Below are 21,985 nucleotides of genomic sequence, written 5' to 3' on the forward strand. Positions count from 1 at the left end.
CATCGTGGACATGGTTACTGTGTTAACGACACCAGTTTTGGCGCCGTCACGATCATTGACACAGGAGATAGCGGCATTACTCTCTTCACTGGAACAGTGGCAGTGTCCTCGCTTTCTCATAGACTTCAGCGGCGTCACAGTCTTCATAACACCAGTGATGGCGGCATCATTCTTCTCGTGACAACAGCTGCGGCGGTGTGTCTGTCTCTCTTCCTGGCACCATTGATGCTACCGTCAATCTCCTATTGACACCAGTGTTGGCGTGACAGAAGATGTAAGGATGCGACAATAGCGGTGATGGCGTGGCAATAGTGGAGGAGACGTGCCATCATTAGTGTCAACTTCAACATAAGAAGAGGCCGCCGATACATGACATTGCGAGGTCTAGACTAGGTCACGTGTGATTTGTTTCATATAAGTTAACCTGATGAGGTGATAATTCCCAGTCATCGGCCAAACATTAGTGAGAACAGTCATCACTATAGTGTCAACAGTTTTATATTTATGTGATATCCTACAGATATTTCAGTCATGACTACAGGTGAGCATTATTTATATTTATGTTAACTAAGAAGTGAATTTTGCCAACATTTAGTTATGTGGTTGATTGTTATTGCATATGTGTATATGTAACAGTAGGCATCCGTGAATCCCGTGGGGTTATGAAGTTGTGCCCTGGGTGTCTTGTTGGATGCAGCGCCTGCTGTGGCTGTGAAGGCCAACCCGAGAATGACAGTCTCGACTACAGCGAGCGCAAATAAACGCCGAAGCGGGTGCGTCTGGCAGTGGTCGAGACCTCTGAAATCTATTACCCTCCGCCTGCCTCTTCAGTTCATCCTCGAATTGCTGGAGTCCCTTCTGCACTTTACATCTCCAGGCAGATCTGTCCGCAGCTGCTGCCTCCCAAGTGTTGATGTCGATGTTCATCTGCTTGAGGTCCCGTTTGCAGGCATCTTTGAAACACAGCTGAGGTCTTCCGGTGGGTCTCCTTCCTGATGCCAGTTCTCCATACAAGAGGTCCTTTGGTATGCGGCCATCGACCATGCGTGTGACACGTCCCAGCCATCGCATGTGTCTCTGTTTCAGGAGAGTGAACATTGAAGGGACTCCTGTTCTCTCGAGTACAGTGTTGTTGGTGACGTGGTCTTCCCCCGTGATGTCAAGGATGCATCTCAGCTTCCGCATGTGAAAGGTATTAAGCCGTCTCTCCTGGCGAGAGCGCAGGGTCCAGGATTCCGAGCCGTAGAGAAGTGTTCTCACCACACATGCCATGTAGACTTGTGCCTTGGTGTGTACTCTCAGTTTGGTATTTTCCCAAACGCGCTTTGTGAGCCTGGCCAGTGTTGTTGCGGCCTTCCCGATTCGCCTGTTGAGCTCAGTGACCAGGGAAAGGGTGTCTGAGATTGTGGAACCCAGGTACACAAACTCGTGAACTGCCTCCAGCACATTGTCTGCTATATTTATACAGGGCTAGCTCATTGACATCTTGTCCCATCACCTGTGTCTTCTTCAGACTGATTGTCAGGCCGAATGCAGAACAAGCTGCGTCAAAGCGGTTGAGTAGCTCCTGCAGGCCTTCTGCTGTGTGTGTGGTGATCGCTGCGTCGTCGGCAAAGATCAACTTCCTTAGGATTCGCATCTGCACTTTTGTCTTTGCTCGGAGTCTGGATAGATTATAAAGCTTTCCATCAGATCTTGTACGGAGATAGATGCCTTCTGTGGTTGTTCCAAAGGCATGTTTGACGAGGATCGCGAAGAAGATGCCGAACAGGGTTGGAACAAGAACACACCCCTTTTTAACACCACTGTTAATGTTGAATGGTTCAGAAGTTGAGCCGTCGCACACGACTGTCCCCTTCATGTCCTTGTGGAACGATTGTATCATGCTGAGTAGGATGGGTGGACAGCCAATTTTGGCCAAGATCTTGAAGAGTCCGTCTCTACTCACGAGGTCGAAGGCCTTTGTAAGGTCAATAAAGGCAATGTACAAGGCTTTTCTCTGCTCCCTGCACTTTTCTTGAAGCTGTCTCAGGGAGAACACCATGTCAATGGTCGACCTCTCTGCTCGGAAACCACACAGTGACTCGGGGTACACTCTTTCGGCAAGAATCTGAACCCTGACCAAAACGACCCTAGCGAAGAGTTTGCCAACGACGCTGAGGAGGGATATGCCGCGATAGTTGTTTACATCGCTTGTCACCTTTATTTTTGCAGAGAGTGATGATGTTTGCATCTCTCATGTCTAGTGGCAACGAGCCCTCCCTTCAGCACTGGCACAGAAGTTCATGAAGCTCAGATTTAAGTGTTCCACGAGCGTACTTGTGAACTTCAGGAGGAATCCTGTCGTCTCCTGGGGCCTTCCCTGAGGAAAGTGAATCCACTGCTTTCTCAACTTCTTCCACAGTTGGTTCAAGATCAAGCTCTTCCATGATGGGCAGGTATTCAATTGCATCCAAAGCCTCTACGCTGACCAAGTTCTCTCTGGAGTGGAGTTCGGAGTAATGTTCCACCCAGCGATTCATCTGTTGATCACGGTCTTTAATGATCTCTCCAGTGGCTGACTTTAGAGGAGCCGTAGGGTAGGGCCTGTTGCCTGTTTGATCTCTTCGTACATGCCTCTTATGTTGCCGACAGTGGCCACAGTCTGGATGCTGGAACAGAGTCGAAGCCAGTAATCGTTAGCACAACGCCTCGCAGTTTGTTGAACTCTACTGCGGGCAGTACGGAGGGCCTGAAGGTTCCTTTCTGAGGGCAGGTTCTTGTAGGATGAGAGAGCTCGTCTCTTTTCCTCTACGAGGGGTAACAGTTCCTCTGCACTGGCCTCGAACCAATCTGCTGACTTGTTCTGCCTCTTACCGAAGGTGAACATGGCAGTGTTGAAAATAGTGCCCCTTAGATGTAACCACCTCTCACTTGCGCTATCGCAGGATGGAACAGGAAGGGCATTTACCAGCGCCGCAGTGAATTCCTCCACCTTGTGAAGGTCACGGGTCTTGTTTACGTTAGTGCGTGGTCTTCCCTCCTTCTTTGCTCTGTGGATTTTCCGGGGCTGGAACTTTACTCTGCAAACGACGAGAGAGTGGTCGGTGTCGCAATCTGCGCTCTGGAAGCTGCGGGTCAGTTTGACATTTCTCAGATTGTTACGCCCCGTAAGTACCAGGTCGAGTTGGTGCCAATGCTTAGACTTAGGATGTCTCCAGGAAATCTTATGCTGGGGGCTTGTGTCGAAGAAGGAATTGGTGATGCAGAGATCATGACGGCAGCAGAACTCCAGGAGGCGCTGCCCACTCTCATTCATCTTCCCAAATCCAAACTGGCCCAGGCAGGAAGGCCAAGAGCTGTGATCCAACTCTTGCATTAAAATCTCCCAGGAGGAAGACTGGCTCTTGTTGAGCTATATCTCTGAGAGCTAGGCCGAGGTCATCATAGAACTTGTCCTTCGCTTCGGTAGAGGAAGTCAGTGTTGGTGCATAGGCATTGATGAGGCTGACCATTCCTACTGCTGTATGAAGCTGAAGTTTGATGATCCTTGCAGACCCCTCCATAGGCGGTACTATGGACTCTATCAACCTGTTCCTGATGGCAAAGCCAACGCCATGCTCCCTTACCTCTTCTGATGGTTTGCCCTGCCAGAAGAAGGTAAAGTCCTTCTCCCGTATGCTGCCGGTTGCGGGCAGACGTGTTTCCTGCAGGGCGACTATGTCCATCTGGAGCCTGCGCAGTTCATTGTTGATCACAGCTGTCTTGCGGGCGTCGTTCACTTCCAGTAGATCTTCCGAGAGACCCGGTGTCATGGTCCTTACATTCCATGTGCCCAGTTTGAGAGCTGGGTGGCTCTGTGTTTGTTTTCTTTTGCCTGGTGCATGGGTTGACGATCCGCTTATTGGATTGTGGCTTAAACCCCACACACCCAGTGGAGCAGGCGAACTGTGGCGGGACAGCACCTTCTTGGCTGGGAACTGCCCAGCTTGAGGCGGGCGGTAGCTGTCCTATGAAATCGGATGATTTCTCCCACCGACGGAAGCAACCCCTGGCGCCCTACTCTACGCCAATTGAGTGGCAGGCTTATCACCGGTAACTGTCACTTCCCGTGTTGAGCCATCGCCAAGGCAATGCTGGAGTATCCTCTCCAGGGCACAGGCCTGGGCAGTAATTATGGAGGATCCGCTGTTGCCTATGCAGAAGATCCACCCTCTCCACGCCACCGATGTGATCCAAGGGAAGGGCAGGCGCCGATATGCTTGGCACCAGTGTCGTCGCAGGAGTTACCAGAATGTAGCTGTAAACAGCGGCAAACTGCCTTAGGGATTCCGACTCCGGATTTTTCCTCAGGGTTGACTCCCGAAGTCTTTCCCATGAGTGGGTTTAGCCACAAGACAGCAGAGGGTTGAATTCGGGGTTTTCCTTCCCCACGATGAGCTGCCTTTCCAGGCTAACGAGGCCCATCTGCACGAAGCAACTGGTTTTAAGGCGGCAGAGATCTGCCTTCGCCCGTTCTCCTGTTGGTAAAAGCAGTTCCGCCAGGCCTAGGGGCTAAGCCACACTTGCAGGCCAGAAGCTGGACATGGTTGTCAGGGGCTATTTGAGACACAAGCCATCAAGGGCACTTTACAGACTGTGGGAGCTTATCTCTACAACCCTTCCCCCCGGCTATAACAACAACCATATGTGTATATATATATATATATATATATATATATATATATATATATATATATATATATATATATATATATATATATATATATATATATATATATATATATATATATATATATATATGTCGTACCTAGTAGCCAGAACTCACTTCTCAGCCTACTACGCAAGGCCCGATTTGCCTAATAAGCCAAGTTTTCATGAATTAATTGTTTTTCAGCTACCTAACCTACCTAACCTAACCTAACCTAACTTTTTCGGCTACCTAACCTAACCTAACCTATAAAGATAGGTTAGGTTAGGTTAGGTAGGGTTGGTTAGGTTCGGTCATATATCTACGTTAATTTTAACTCCAATAAAAAAAATTGACCTCATACATAATGAAATAGGTAGCTTTATCATTTCATAAGAAAAAAATTAGAGAAAATATATTAATTCAGGAAAACTTGGCTTATTAGGCAAATCGGGCCTTGCATAGTAGGCTGAGAAGTGCATTCTGGCTACTAGGTACGACATATATATATATATATATATATATATATATATATATATATATATATATATATATATATATATATATATATATATATATATATATATATTAGTATATTTTGATAGCAGTCTTTCCTGTAGACATATATTATTAAATATGACCGAAAAAGTAAGATTAATAATTCTAACACGAATTTTCTCAATCTTTCGTACATTACGCTTCACTGTTGGAGGTAAATCAAAAATCACTTCTCCAAAATTCATTTTTATTTCTAGTCTGACGCGACACGGGCGCGTTTCGTAAAACTTTTTACATTTTCAAAGACTTCACAAATACACAACTGATTAGAACTTGCGTTTCCCTGATTTTATATCTACATTTGAGTGAGGTGGGAAGGGTGATGTGGCATTAACACAAGACAGAACACTAGGGGATATTAATAGGGTATTAAAAGTATCAACACAAGACAGAACAGAAACAATGGGTATTGAATAGAAGTGTTTGTACAAAGCTTTCTACAAACACTTCTATTCAATACCCATTGTTTCTGTTCTGTCTTGTGTTGATACTTTTAATACCCTATTAATATCCCCTAGTGTTCTGTCTTGTGTTAATGCCACATCACCCTTCCCACCTCACTCAAATGTAGATATAAAATCAGGGAAACGCAAGTTCTAATCAGTTGTGTATTTGTGAAGTCTTTGAAAATGTAATAAGTTTTACGTAACGCGCCCGTGTCGCGTCAGACTAGAAATAAAAATGAATTTTGGAGAAGTGATTTTTGATTTACCTCCAACAGTGAAGCGTAATGTACGAAAGATTGAGAAAATTCGTGTTAGAATTATTAATCTTACTTTTTCGGTCATATTTAATAATATATATATATATATATATATATATATATATATATATATATATATATATATATATATATATATATATATATATATATATATATATATATATATATATATATATATGTCGTACCTAGTAGCCAGAACGTACTTCTGAGCCTACTATGCAGGGCCCAATTTGCCTAATAAGCCAAGTTTTCATGAATTAATTGTTTTTCGACTACCTAACCTACCTAACCTAACCTAACCTAACTTTTTCGGCTACCTAACCTAACCTAACCTATAAAGATAGGTTAGGTTAGGTTAGGTAGAGTTGGTTAGGTTCGGTCATATATCTACGTTAGTTTTAACTCCAATAAAAAAAAGTTGACCTCATACATAATGAAATGGATTGCTTTATCATTTCATAAGAAAAAAATTAGAGAAAATATATTAACTCAAGAAAACTTGGCTTATTAGGCAAATCGGGCCTTGCATAGTAGGCTGAGAAGTGCATTCTGGCTACTAGGTACGACATATATATATATATATATATATATATATGTCGTACCTAATAGCCAGAACGCACTTCTCAGCCTACTATTCAAGGCCCGATTTGCCTAATAAGCCAAGTTTTCATGAATTAATGTTTTTTCGTCTACCTAACCTACCTAACCTAACCTAACCTAGCTTTTTTTGGCTACCTAACCTAACTTTACCTATAAATATAGGTTAGGTTAGGTTAGGTAGGGTTGGTTAGGTTCGGTCATATATCTACGTTAATTTTAACTCCAATAAAAAAAAATTGACCTCATACATAGAGAAAAGGGTTGCTTTATCATTTCATAAGAAAAAAATTATAGTAAATATATTAATTCAGGAAAACTTGGCTTATTAGGCAAATCGGGCCTTGAATAGTAGGCTGAGAAGTGAGTTCTGGCTACTAGGTACGACATATATATATATATATATATATATATATATATATATATATATATATATATATATATATATATATAAATGTGTGTGTGTGTAAAGTTGATATAATAATTCACAAATTATTTTTGTTTCACTAATGACAGCATGGTCTGGGTGTCTGAAATTTTAAGTTTTGTTAACAAATCAACAATCTGTATTTATATTTCAGAAGTTATTATTTAATTTTGGAAAATTTGCAATTCAATTTACAATTATTTTTGTGAGAAAATAAGTAGGATCCAAGAGAAGGATTAGAATCCTTTCACTCCCAGGCAACGCATTGGACCACAACTCAACGACGTGATCAAAGCAGTGGGAATCCTCCTCGTGGCTCCTATCTTCTCTTGATCATCACGTTAATATGGTTTTATTTGTTATAAATAAATTATGCTGTTTTGGTTAAAAAAAATAAACAAAGGATGTTGTCTAATAAATTAATGGTAAACAGGAGGCGGCAACAACAACCAATGCAGAGGGTACAAGTCTCAGTTGACGAAGCACTTGGTCGACATCATTGCTTCAGCTCCTTTGGGTAAGTGCAAATTATTCTTTTGAATTATTTTTTTCTGAGCTTACTATAGATAGGGAAGTTAATTATGAGGAGAGAGCACAAACTCGTGTTACTTTTATGTACTTGGGAAAGATACAAGGAAAACAAGCTTGGACATGAGAATGTAGGGAAGAAACGATGCCCAACCACTTGAACCATTGGGGGATCGAACGCCAACCTTACAAAGAGCGGAGTCACCTCTCTACTCACCTGTCTTTGGCATAGTAGTAGTAGAGGTAAACTATTAGGAATAAATTTACAATTAGCAATGACTACAGAACTCATTTACCAGCATACTCTTTGATGAAGTTTATTAAAGACTAATGTGTATTGTATAAGACGAGTTATAATTCGTTGGTTGGAGTGTGGTTGTTACTCTTGTTTTACCAGAGTAATGACCTAAACTAACACACTACTTACTTACTAATCTTAACAAGAGTTTTGATTAGGAACATTTTAACATTTAGTGAGTAACATCTTAAAACTTAACCATATACAATTATAATTTCATGAGGTAATAATAATCCTGAACGAAGTATACCTTGTTAAGAAGGGTTCACTTAGTCACTTTACATGACAGCAGGAATATACTGACAGAACTCTCGGAATGTTTACACTTAGACCTTCTGAGTGACAAATTAATTAGACTGTTTAGACACCTGTAAGTAAAGAGTGTGTGCTGAGCAAGGAGTGTGGTCTCGTTTGTTCTTGTAGGAATTCTTTATTGCTGTGTGTGAATGACCACGGGAATTAATAGTACAGAATATGGGTTTATACAAGAACGATATTTACAGGTTGTGTGTCTACACATGAGGCAGTGAATGAGCTCATGAAACGGTCGCCCTCCTGCATAAGAGACGTGCCTTTATCTCGTGTGAGGAAGCGAGTAGGAGACCTGCTTCACCGCAGTCGTCTCATCATAGCTGCTCCAGAAACCTTCAACCAAGGATTCCGACGACGTTTTCGTCTGGCTTTTCCTCATGCTGCAGCCTCCACAAGTCAACAGCAGCAGGCACCTCCTTCTGCTGCCTCCACAAGTCAACAGCAGCAGGCACCTCTTCCTGCTGCCTCCACAAGTCTACAGCAGCAGGCACCTCCTCCTGCTGCCTCCACAGGTCAACAGCCGCAGGCACCTCTTCCTGCTGCCTCTACAAGTCAACAGCAGCAGGCACCTCCTCCTGCTACTTCAACAAGTCAACAGCAGCAGGCACCTCCTCCTGCTGTTTCCACAAGTCTACAGCAGCAGGCACCTCCTTCTGCAGCCTCCACAAGTCAACAGCAGCAGGCACCTCCTCCTGCTGCCTCCACAAGTCAACAGCAGCAGGCACCTCCTCCTGCTGCTTCCACAAGTCAACAGCAGCAGGCTCCTCCTCCTGCTGCCTCCACAAGTCAACAGCAGCAGGCACCTCCTTTTGCTTCCTCCACAAGTCAACAGCAGCAGGCACCTCCTTCTGCTGCCTCCACAAGTCAACAGCAGCAGGCACCTCCTTTTGCTGCCTCCACAAGTCAACAGCAGCAGGCACCTCCTCCTGCTGCCTCCACAAGTCAACAGCAGCAGGCACCTCCTTTTGCTTCCTCCACAAGTCAACAGCAGCAGGCACCTCTTCTTGCTGGCTCAACAAGTCAACAGCAGAAGGCACCTCCTCTTCCTGCTCGACATCCAGCGTTCAACAAGTAAGTCAATTACCAAAAGTATTTCTTAATGATGCATATAAGTTTCTAGAATGTAACTGTTAACTGTATTGTTATCAGCTTTCCATAGATCTTGACTCCTTATGTTGAATATATTTCTCTGTAAATATGTTGAATCGTGACCAGGTACAAGTTCTCTACATTCTTCGTAACGATACTTTCAGACCAAGCAAGGAGTTGAATGTACCTCCCAGCCTGTCTCCAGTGTTCACATCACCGCCGCCGCCTACCACTGGCCCGTCTCACCTGTCTACACCGGCTCCGCCTAGTACTGGACCGTCTCGCCTGTCTACACCGGCTCCGCCTACTACTGGACCGTCTCACCTGTCTACATCGCCGCCGCCTACCACTGGCCCGTCTCACCTGTCTACACCGACTCCGCCTACTACTAGACCGTCTCACCTGTCTCCACTGGCTCCGCCTACCACTGGCCCGTCTCACCTGTCTACACCGGCTCCGCCTACTACTGGACCGTCTCACCTGTCTACATCGCCGCCGCCTACCACTGGCCCGTCTCACCTGTCTACACCGACTCCGCCTACTACTAGACCGTCTCACCTGTCTCCACTGGCTCCGCCTACCACTGGCCCGTCTCACCTGTCTATACCGGCTCCGCCTACCACTGGCCCGTCTCACCTGTCTACACCGGCTCCGCCTACTACTAGACCGTCTCACCTGTCTACACCGGCTCCGCCTACTACTAGACCGTCACAAGTGTCCACACTGGGGCCGTTAACAAGTTGGCCTGCCGTCCCTCATCAACCTCCCCCAGCCATCCACAATCAACTCAGACAAATATTACCTAAGCCTCCTGTCCCCTCTACCCAACCCAAAAGGCCCAAGTACAACACGTTAGTATTATCTCCTTCCCATACACCGGGACCTCCCACTCACTATACAACAGTGGCTCTCACCAATCAAACACAAGCACCCACAAACTATATTACGCCATTACTACCTATACATTATAAAACACTGGCTTCCCCCCAGTATACAGCGATGATCAACAACGACTATACACAAGTGCCCCACGCCTACCATACCTCAGTGACCCCCACACACTATACACCATCTTCATCCGTCCACTATACTGCAGCGCATACACCGGTCCCTCCCTTCCAGCATACACCGGTGCCTCCCTTCCAGCATTCACCGGTGACTCCCTTCCAGCATACACCGGTGCCTCCCTTCCAGCATACACCGGTGCCTGCCATCCAGCATACACCGGTGCCTCCCTTCCAGCATACACCGGTGCCTCCCTTCCAGCATACACCGGTGCCTCCCTTCCAGCATACACCGGTGCCTCCCTTCCAGCATACCCCGGTGCCTCCCTTCCAGCATACACAGGTGCCTCCCTTCCAGCATACACCGATGCCTCCCTTCCAGCATTCACCGGTGCCTGCCATCCATCATTCAACAGGGCCTCCGGTCCAGTACACTGTAGTGCCTCAGGTCTGCTACACACCTGTGTCACAAGCTAAATATTCATCAGTTAACCATGACCAACATAAGCCAGAGCTCCCCGCCAGCGTTATGACAGTGCCAAAAGTACATCATATAACAGTGCCTCAAGAACGCAATATTAGAGTGCCTCAAGAACGCAATATTAGAGTGCCTCAAGAACGCAATATTAGAGTGCCTCAAAAACGCAATATGACAGTGCCTCAAGAACGCAATATTAGAGTGCCTCAAGAACGCAATATTAGAGTGCCTCAAGAACGCAATATGACAGTGCCTCAGGAACGCAATATTAGAGTGCCTCAAGAACGCAATATGACAGTGCCTCAAGAACGCAATATTAGAGTGCCTCAAGAACGCAATATGACAGTGCCTCAGGAACGCAATATTAGAGTGCCTCAAGAACACAATATTAGAGTGCCTCATGAACGCAATATGACAGTGCCTCAAGAACGCAATATTAGAGAGCCTCAAGAACGCAATATTAGAGTGCCTCAAGAACGCAATATGACAGTGCCTCAGGAACGCAATATTAGAGTGCCTCAAGAACGCAATATGACAGTGCCTCAAGAATGCCATATAACAATACCTCACGAGCCCCACATGACAGTGCCAACAGAGCCCCACGTGACAGGTTCTCAAAAGTCCCACATGACAGTGCCCCAAAATTTCCAAATGACAGTGCCTCAAGAGCCTTACATGACAGTGCCTAAAAATCCGCACTTGATCGTGTCTCAGGATCACCAAATGACAGTGCCTCAAAAGCCCCACATGACAGTGCCTCAAAAGCCCCACATGACAGTGCCTCAAATGCGTCACATGACAGTGCCTCAAAAGCCCCGCATGACAGTGCCTCAAAAGCCCCACATGACAGTGCCTCAAATGCGTCACTTAACAGTGCCTCAAAAGCCCCACATGACAGTGCCTCAAATGCGTCACTTAACAGTGCCTCAAAAGCCCCACATGACAGTGCCTCAGGATCACTATATGACAGTGACTCAAGAGCCCTACATGACATTGTCTCAGGATCACCACATGACAGTGCCTCAGGATCACCACATGACAGTGCCTCAGGATCACCACATGACAGTGCCTCAGGATCACCACATGACAGTGCCTCAGGATCACCACATGACAGTGCCTCAGGATCACCACATGACAGTGCCTCAGGATCACCACATGACAGTGCCTCAGGATCACCACATGACAGTGCCTCAGGATCACCACATGACAGTGCCTCAGGATCACCACATGACAGTGCCTCAGGATCACCACATGACAGTGCCTCAAGATCACCACATGTCAGTGCCTCAGGATCACCACATGTCAGTGCCTCAGGATCACCACATGAGAGTGCCACAAGAGCCCCAAATGACGGTGTCTCAAGAGCCCCAAATGACAGTAACTCAAGAGCTCCACATGACAGTGGATCAAAAACCCCACATGACAGTGCCACAAGAGCTCCACATGACAGTGCCACAAGAGCCCCAAATGACGGTGTCTCAAGAGCCCCAAATGACAGTAACTCAAGAGCTCCACATGAGAGTCCCTCATGAACACAATAAGACAGTGCCTAACCCACTCCGAAGACTAAAGCCATACTCACGTTGTGCACCGACGGCTTCCGTCAATCACTCAACAATGGTTCCCGTCCACTGTTCACCGGCGACTCCTGTCCGCCATTCACAAGAGGCGTCTGTCAACCGTACGCCAGTGCCTCCTGTCCACTATACAAATGTTCCACACGTCCAGTATAGGCCAGTATCAGCTGTCCAGTATCCAGAAGTGTCTTATGTTCAGTCTATGCGAGTACCAGCCTTCCACGATACAGAAGTGCCACCCGTCCACTCTACGACAGTGCCACTTACTCAAAGGAGAGAATTGCCTCCCGTCCACTGTATGGTAGAGCCTCGAGCTCAAAATACAGAAGTGTCGCCCGTCCACTCAGAGACAGTGTCTCCTTCTAAGCATTCAGATGTGCTATCCGTCCACGCTAGGACAGTGTCTCCAGTCCAAAATACAGAAGTGCCACCCGTCCACTCAAAAACAGTGTCTCCTGCCAAGATTAGGGAAGTGTCACCCGTCCACTCTAGAGCAGTGCCACCTGTCCACTATAGAGAAGCGTCATCCACCCACAACTCACACAACACCTATAACACCAATAACACGCACAACACCCACCACGCATCTACAACACCCACAACACTAGCTGAAGAACATGAAGGCTCGATCATGGAAGCTGAGATAATGAGAGGTGGTCGTATTGAACCATGGTTCGTGTCCCATCTCTTGCTTAACTCCGAAAATCTTGATCAATACTGCAGTGATGACAGTGATTAATCTCGATCTTTTTGGTTATCATAAAAGCAGTGTCCACAATTCAGAAAGTTCAGACACAAAGCAATCTTCAGCTATCATGCTTCCTTGTTTCATTAGTGAAGACGCCTTCATTGTCTTATAAATATTAGGTTTGGCAAAAATGCTGAAATAACTGACAGTTGTAGTGATTTGTAGACTCACCGCTGTAGTGTTAATTTCTTCCCTGAAATTCATTTAAGATAATTAATATAAATATTAATTTCATATTTAAGAAATTATGGGGTTACTGTTAATGTAACGTCCGGCCGTGGACCTCACACTTCAGTTGCTTTATACCACCCCCAATGTGTTCTCTGGTGTGTTTTGGTGACTCAAGTGAGGCTCCGAGTCCCAGGATCTCCGCTACTCCTGACGGTGTCAGCACCCGACCTTCTGTACATGTCAAAACTGTTAAATATAAGTTTTCTACTAAATAAACTTTATGCTAAAATTCTAATTTTTTGTGTGTGAATGTGTTGTGGTGGTGCAAGATGTCGGTGGCTCGGAACATAAATTTTTGTTCTTCAGAATAAGTAGTCGTGAACAATTATATTTGTCTCTCCTTGTTGCCGCTGCCAATATCTGCCCCGGCGATGTCCGTCCTGCAGGAGACGATCTCAAAAGCAGACATCCTCAGTGGCATACGATCTCAGAGGCAAATGCCAGGTAGACGATCTCAGAGGCAGACGACTTCAGAGGAAGACGACCTTAGAGGCGGACGACCTCAGAGGTAACGACCTAAAAGACTGACGTCCACAGAGGCAGACGATCTCAGAGGCAGATGATTTCAGAGGCAGACGACTTCAGAGGCGGACGACCCTAGAAGCAGACGACCTTAAAGGTTAACCTCCTGAAAGGCTGACGAGCTCAGAGGTAGACGACCTCAGATCAAGACGACATCAGCATCCATCACCTTCCATCCTTGCACAACCAGCTCGCCAATAAAATTTATATATTTTTGTATAACTTTAAATATGTTCGGTATTAATATTACAATTAGTAAAGATTTAAAAAATAAAATGTTTTTCATTAGTTATTTCCAACTATTGACTGATGAATTGAACTAAAGATAACAGGAAAACATGTTGTAATACATTGTTAGATGCGTCTTGATTACTTTAACACTGTTGAACCTTTGTTATCCTAAAGTAAATATTACCCATGTCAGTACTATCTTTATTATTATTATTTTTATTATATACTAAGAAAATATACATTGGTCATTTTACACAGTATACAAAAACACCCCTGATTGTATTATGACTGCTTATATATTCTTCTTTTCCATTTATGTGTCAGTCTCCAGATTCTCATGTCAGTCTCTCCAGATTCTTGGGTCAGTCGCTCCAGATTATTGTGTCAGTCTCTCCCAGTTCTTGTGTTAGTCTTTTCGTATTCTTGTGTCAGTCTCTCCCACGGACTTTATCTAAATTTACATTAGTTAAACTCTAGGTCTAAGATTGCCATTACATTAATAAACAAATGTGTTGAAACTTAACAACATCGGATATTTTAAATGGCTTAAAAAAATCTAGCCAAAACTGAAACATATCAGACTTAAAACAAATTAAGTTGATACAAGTTTGGAAGTAGGCTGGATATATACTGAAAGCGGTTGGGTGAGAACCCGGTACTAACCAGTAATTTGGCCTTCTCGGGACTACTTTATTCTTGTGTTTTGGTGTCTGAGTAATAAGTTCTCTCTATATATATGAGTAAGAGAAAGGGGTGGAGTGTTTCTATATATGATTGAGAGGGAATTAATTGTTCAGATATATAGGTGAAAGGGGATAGATTTTAAAGATATAAAGATAAGAGGGGATATATTTTAAATGTATATAGGCGAGAGGGAAAGAATTATATAGATATAAGAGAGAGAGGAAGATGATTATACAGATATATAGATGAGAGGGGATATGGGTGAGAGTACTTAGATTGTATAGACATTTGAGTGAAAGGGCATGGTTTGATCACATATGGGAGAGAGGGGGATAGTTATACAAATATTTGAGAGATGAAATGCATTGTATAGATACATTGGTGAAAAGGAGTGCATTGTACAGATAGTATGGGTGAGAGAGGAATAGACTATACAGATATATGGGTGAGAGGAGGATGGACTGTACAGATATATGGGTGAGAGGGGATGTATTATACAGATATATGGGTGAGAGGGGATGGATTGCACCGATGTATGGGTGAAAGGGGGATGGATTGTACAGATATATGGGTGAGAGAGGGATGGATTGTGTAGATATATAGGGTGAGCGGGGATGGATTGTACACACACATATATATATATATATATATATATATATATATATATATATATATATATATATATATATATATATATATATATATATATATATATATATATATATATAGATGAGAGAGGATAGATTGTACAGATATATAATTGAGAGAGGATGGATTGGACAGATGTTTGGGTGATAGGGGACGAATTGTACATATATATGTACTCACCTATTTGTGCTTGCAGGAGTTGAGCTGCCTAATGCATTCCATCTGTTAACTACTCTGACACTGAAAAAGTTCTTTCTAACGTCCCTGTGGCTCATTTGGGCACTCAGTTTCCACCTGTGTTCCCTTGTTCGCGTACCACCCGAGTTAAACAGCTTATCTCTATCTACCCTGTCAATTCCTCTGAGAATTTTGTAGGTAGTGATCATGTTGTGGGAAATTTTACCCGCTATATCTATATTATTATCTAAGAAATGTATTATTTCTATATCATATCAAAATCATAACAGAATAATATCAGAATCACTATAGATTCATTATATCTGGATCATACAAGACTGCCACCTATGATCACGTACACCATAGGGCCCTATAGGTGCCTACGTGGCTTTGTGCATGATATCTCAAGGATCCAGAAGCTTCTAGAAGGATTTCCTAATTAAAAAACTATTGGAACAATTGAATCGATTTCCGGTAGGGGTTAAATCGAATCCTTAATATAGTGTCATGGTGTATAGTGTTGTGGTGTATAGTGTCATGGTGTATAGTGTTGTGGTGTATAGTGTCATGGTGTATAGTGTTGTTTTGTATAGTGTCGTGAAGTATAGTGTCTCCACCCACCATCCACACCACCCTGTACAATCACCAACCAAATCACCCAGTACAATCACCACCCACACCACCCTGTAAAATCACCACTCAGTACAATCACCACCCTGTACAATCTCCACCCAGTACACTCTCCACCCACACCACCCTGTACAATCACCACCCAGTACAATAACCACCCACACAACCCATTAAAATCACCACCCACACCACCCTGTAAAATCACCACCCAGTACAATCACCACTAACACCACCCTGTAAAATCACCACCCACACCACCCTGTACAATCACCCCCCCCACACCACCCTGTACAATCACCACCCAGTACAATCACCACCTAGTACAATCACCACCCTGTACAATCACCACCCTGTTCAATCACCACCCAGTACAATCACCACCCAGTACAATCACCACCCTGTACAATCACCACCCACGCCACCCCGTACAATCACCACCCAGGGGGTGGTCTATCTGGGTCTTAGGAGGGGTAAGACGTATCGTGCGCGCTCTGTTAAAATCGTGACATTAACTGGGATTTCTTAGGATTACTGCCATGGATTACTGATTACAGACATGACAAAGTGCATAGTGACCCGCTGGAAAATTTAAGTCATTAAGAATGGAACTTTGTGTTAAATAGAGAATAAACGGGAGACCACGTGTGAGCCAGTGCACGAGGCTTTGTGTACAAGCGTGTATGGGGAAAAAATAGTGAACGGTGATTCGTGGAACAGTGAAGTGGAACGGGTATCACAACAACATATAAGTTGGAAGTGAAGGGAAATCGCGCATAGAATATTATAAATATAGAATACTAGAAATATAGAATAGTGACAAGAGGCGGCATCAGCTAGGCTGTGTTTACACAAGCCACGAGGCCTACCCCAGGGCACGTCCCACAGGGATAAAATACGGAAAATATATAGTGTAATATGAAAATGTGAATCTAGGAATTAGTAATAAAGTTAGTGAGTACCACTGCAAGCAGGAAATTAGGCGGAAAATTCCTTGTAGGAATACAAGCAAAGAATAAATCAGTGTTATAAATCGAGTAACTGGAAACTGGTGACATCAACCTGGGACAACAAGAGGTCACCTGTACCGACCGGGGACCAGCTTCGCTACCCTACGCTAAGTACCTGCCATAAAGTTTGAACAAAATAACATACATAATATTACAAATATACGGTATACATATAATACTATAAATATTAAATATATAAATATATACATATAATTTTATAAAGAGTTAAAAGGACTGACATCAACATGTCATCCATACAGTGAACCACAAATACAATACATTACATGAGACAATGGAGAGGTGTGGCGAGTGTTCGGGAATACTGGGAAAACGTAATGTGTTGCATCTGTAACATAAGATTCCACCTGGGCTGTACAGAATTATCTCCAGTATGCACAAAAAGGCAAGGAATTTACTGGGTTTGCAAAGATGACACATTAATATTAGAGAACATAACTAAACCGATGAAAAACATTCCTGAGTCACAGAGATTATCATTCACAGACAAGCTACCAGTGATATATGCGGACTGGGAAAAGACAACATTGGATAACGACCTAAACTCAGGAACAGATAGTTTAGAGAACCGCAGCAGTAGTGTGGAGGAAGAGGGTATTGTGGTACAAAATAACAGCAATATTGCAGAGCCAGGTAATATAAACGATGAGAGCAACAGTGAGACAGAGGGCATAGTTGAAGGAACTGGGACGAAAAACGGAGATGGCTCCAATAAAGAGGTAGACAAGACAGACACATATAAATACCTTGAAAAATGCAAAACCGGAACACATTTGCAAATTCTATGCTAACGGAATATGCAAATATGGAAAATTAGGAGCAAAATGCCATTTTCTGCATCCTCGAAAATGCAGGAACATGTTGGCGAGGGGTACATGCCGTTTTGGAACAGGGTGTAGATACTTCCACCCTAAATTATGTCAACTTTCAATTAGGGACAAAAAAATGCTACAATCTTCAGTGTCTGGAATTCCACGTGAGAGGTACACAGCGTTATAGACGGTAAGATCTATATAGCATTACTGGAAATTTTTTAGAGGAAGGCAGAAACAGAGTAGTAAATATAAGAGAGAGGAACAGTCAGATGAAACCACTACAGGATTACAGAGGGGAAGGGAGATACCCACAAGACTGGAATACAAATTATCAACAAGCACACAGGTGCTACACCACACAACACCCGTCCTACTACCAAAACTGGACGAATCACTTCCAAAACAACACACCCTGGACGCAAACACAGTGGCCTCCTTACCAGAGCCTCAGATATTAACAACAAGTAAGGCATCCAGCCCTTCCACTAACACGATAACATCATTTATATTTGCCAACATCCAGGGTATAAAAACACGCAAATCCAACAAAGTTCACTTTATAGATGGTCTCCTTCATGAGGCAAATGCAGTGTTTGCAGCCCTAACAGAAACCCACACAAAGGACTACCATGATGGTGAAATATGGTTCTCAGAGTACAATCTTTTCAGATGTGATAGGAAACACCGGCTTCAGGGTGGGGTCAGCCTCTACATCAAAGACACACTCATCTGTACTAAGCTGCTAAACACCTCAAATGATTTGGTGGAAGTGCTGATAATCAAAATAGAGATTCTAAATGTTGTTATTGTCCTTGTATATAAGTCACCGGAGGCAAACCTTCAGCAGTTTAAAGACTAACTAATGAAAATAGAACACTGCTTGGAAAACCTCACAAATCCAGCTCCGAACATCATCCTGCTTGGGGACTTAAACCTGAAATGGAAGCACCTGGCTAATACAGTAATATCAGAAAGAATAACAGTAATATCAGAAAGAATACCAGGAAGTAGCCTAAATGAACAGGCACATTCAAATGACCTGGTACGGATGTGCCACAGGTTTGCCTTAAACCAGCAAACAGTAGAACCAACTAGGAAGGAGAACACGCTGGACCTCATTTTCACTAATAATGATGAATTGATCAGGAACATAATGATTACAAATACCTGTTACTCAGATCACAACTTAATTGAAGTTATGACAACCATGGGGAATAGACCTTCAAAACTAGTCCAGATTCCCGGTGGAGGAGATTTCAGGAAATTCAACTTCAATAGTAAACAGATAAACTGGGAGCAAATAATAAATAAACAGAAAAATAATAATAAACAGAAAAACTGGGAGCAGAGGCAAAAAATTACAGACCGATAGCACTAACATCGCACATTATAAAATTTTTTGAGAGAATGCTAAGAAGTAAGATCACAAAATACATGGAATCACAGCATCTCTATAACCCCGGACAACATGGTTTCAGAACAGGGCGCTCTTGCCTGTCGCAGTTGCTGTACCACTATGATATGGCATTAGATGCTATGGAAGACAAACAAAACGCTGATGTAATTTACACAGATTACGCAGAAGCTTTTGATAAATGTAACCATGGTGTTATTGCACATAAAATGCGTTCAAAAGGAATTACCGGAAAAATAGGCAGATGGATCTACAATTTCCTGACCAACAGAACTCAATGTGTAATAGTCAACAAAATAAAATCCAGCCCATCAACCGTGAAGAGCTCAGTCCCCCAGGGTACTGTGCTTGCTCCAGTACTTTTTCTCATCCTCATATCGGACATAGACAAGAACACAACCTATAGCACTGTATCATCCTTTGCAGATGACACTAGGATCTTCATGAGAGTAGGCAACGTAGAGGACACGGCAAACCTCCAGTCAGATGTAGATCAGGTCTTTCTATGGGCAACAGAAAATAATATGGTGTTTAACGAAGATAAGTTCCAGCTCAAGCGCTATGGAAAAAATGAAAATATAAAAACGGAAACCACATACAAAACTCAGGCAAATCATAACATAGAACGAAAAGGCAATGTAAAGGATCTGGGTGTACTCATGTCGGAAGACCTTACCTTTAAAGAACACAATAAAGTAGCCGTCACAACTGCAAGAAAAATGACAGTTTGGATGACAAGAACTTTTCACACTAGAGATGCTATACCGATGATGATACTTTTCAAAACGCTTGTGCTCTCTAGAGTGGAGTACTGCTGCACAATGACAGCCCCTTTCAAAACTGGAGAAATTGCTGACCTGGAGAGCGTGCAGAGATCATTTACTGCTAGAATCCACTCAGTAAAACATCTAAACTATTGGGACCGACTAAAGAGCCTAAATATGTACTCCCTTGAGCTCAGGCGGGAGAGATACATAATAATTTACGCGTGAAAAATATTAGAAGGGCTGGTCCCAAACCTGCACACAGAAATAACATCACATGACACCAGAAGACATATCAGGATGTGCAGAATACCCCCGTCGAAAAGCAGAAGTGCAACAGGTACTCTGAGAGAGAACTCTATCAACATCAGAGGCCCGAGACTGTTCAACACGCTTCCGCTACACATAAGGGGCATAACTGGCAATCCCCTCACAGTGTTCAAGAGAGAACTGGATAAGCACCACCAAAGGATACCTGATCAACCAGGCTGTGACTCATACGTCAGGCTGCGAGCAGCCGCGTCCAACAGCCTGGTTGATCAGTCCAGCAACCAGGAGGCCTGGTCGACGACCGGGCCGCGGGGACGCTAAGCCCCGGAAGCACCTCAAGGTAACCCACGCCACCCTGTACAATCACCCCCTACACCACCCTGTACAATCACCACCCAGTACAATCACCACCCACACCACCCTGTACAATCACCACCCACACCACCCCGTACCACCAGGCATAGTGAGGACACAGGATGTTGTGGTCAAACCGTCATGTCATTCCGCAATGCCATATTTTGGTTCATTTTTTGCGTTCATGTATTTATATGTACATATGTTCCAAATTATATTACCAGCAAGGAAAAGAGTTGTTACAAAGTATAAAATGATTATCTTGCTATACTTTGTTTATGTTGAGATTTAAATAAAAAATAAAGGTACATAAAAATGGCAGCCTAGCATACGGAGACAGTTACCATGCTGCAGGTCCCACCCTCAGTGTGTCTCCAACCCAAGTCCTGGCAGGAGTTTACACACCCTCCTCTGTTGGGTAAGATTACTGAACAACACCACTACCACACACACACCACCACTACCACACCACCGCAACTACCACACCACCATTACTACCACAACCACACCACCACTACTACCACACCACCACAACCACCACACCACCACACTCACCACCACAACCACACCACCACCACTACCACACCACCGCAACTACCACACCACCATTACTACCACACCACCACTACTACCACAACCACAACCACCACCACTACTACCACACCACCACAACCACACCACCACAACCACACCACCACTACTACCACACCACCACAACCACACCACCACTACTATAACACCACCACAACCACACTCACCACCACTACTACCACACCACCACAACCACACTCTCCACCACTACTACCACACCATCACTACTACCACACCACCACAACTAAACTCACCATCACAACTACCACACCACCACAACCACACTCACCACCACTACTACCACACCACCACACTCACCACCACAACCACACCACCACTACTACCACACCACCACTACTATAACACCACCGCAACCACACTCACCACCACTACTACCACACCACCACAACCACACTCTCCACCACTACTACCACACCACCACAACCACACTCTCCACCACTACTACCACACCATCACTACTACCACACCACCACAACTAAACTCACCATCACAACTACCACACCACCACAACGACACTCACCACCACTACTACCAAACCACCACAACCAAACTCACCATCACAACTACCACACCACCACAACCACACTCACCACCAGTAC

At 44.0% G+C, this 21,985-nt stretch overlaps 2 protein-coding genes across 2 annotated transcripts; both read left to right on the forward strand.

The window, feature by feature from the left end:
- Positions 1 to 8,339: 8,339 nt before the first annotated feature.
- LOC138365907 (uncharacterized) lies at positions 8,340 to 9,188 on the forward strand. The gene has a single exon (XM_069326620.1). It carries the CDS (start codon positions 8,340 to 8,342, stop codon positions 9,186 to 9,188), a length of 849 nt encoding a protein of 282 aa, XP_069182721.1.
- Positions 9,189 to 10,573: 1,385 nt separating this feature from the next.
- Positions 10,574 to 13,000, forward strand: LOC138365908 (proteoglycan 4-like). The gene is made up of 2 exons (XM_069326621.1): positions 10,574 to 11,749; positions 11,879 to 13,000. The coding sequence occupies exons 1-2, from the start codon at positions 10,574 to 10,576 to the stop codon at positions 12,998 to 13,000; spliced, it is 2,298 nt and encodes a 765-aa protein (XP_069182722.1).
- Positions 13,001 to 21,985: the final 8,985 nt, after the last annotated feature.

Source organism: Procambarus clarkii, chromosome 18 (genome assembly GCF_040958095.1).
Source record: "Procambarus clarkii isolate CNS0578487 chromosome 18, FALCON_Pclarkii_2.0, whole genome shotgun sequence".
Taxonomy (NCBI): Eukaryota; Metazoa; Arthropoda; class Malacostraca; order Decapoda; family Cambaridae; genus Procambarus; species Procambarus clarkii.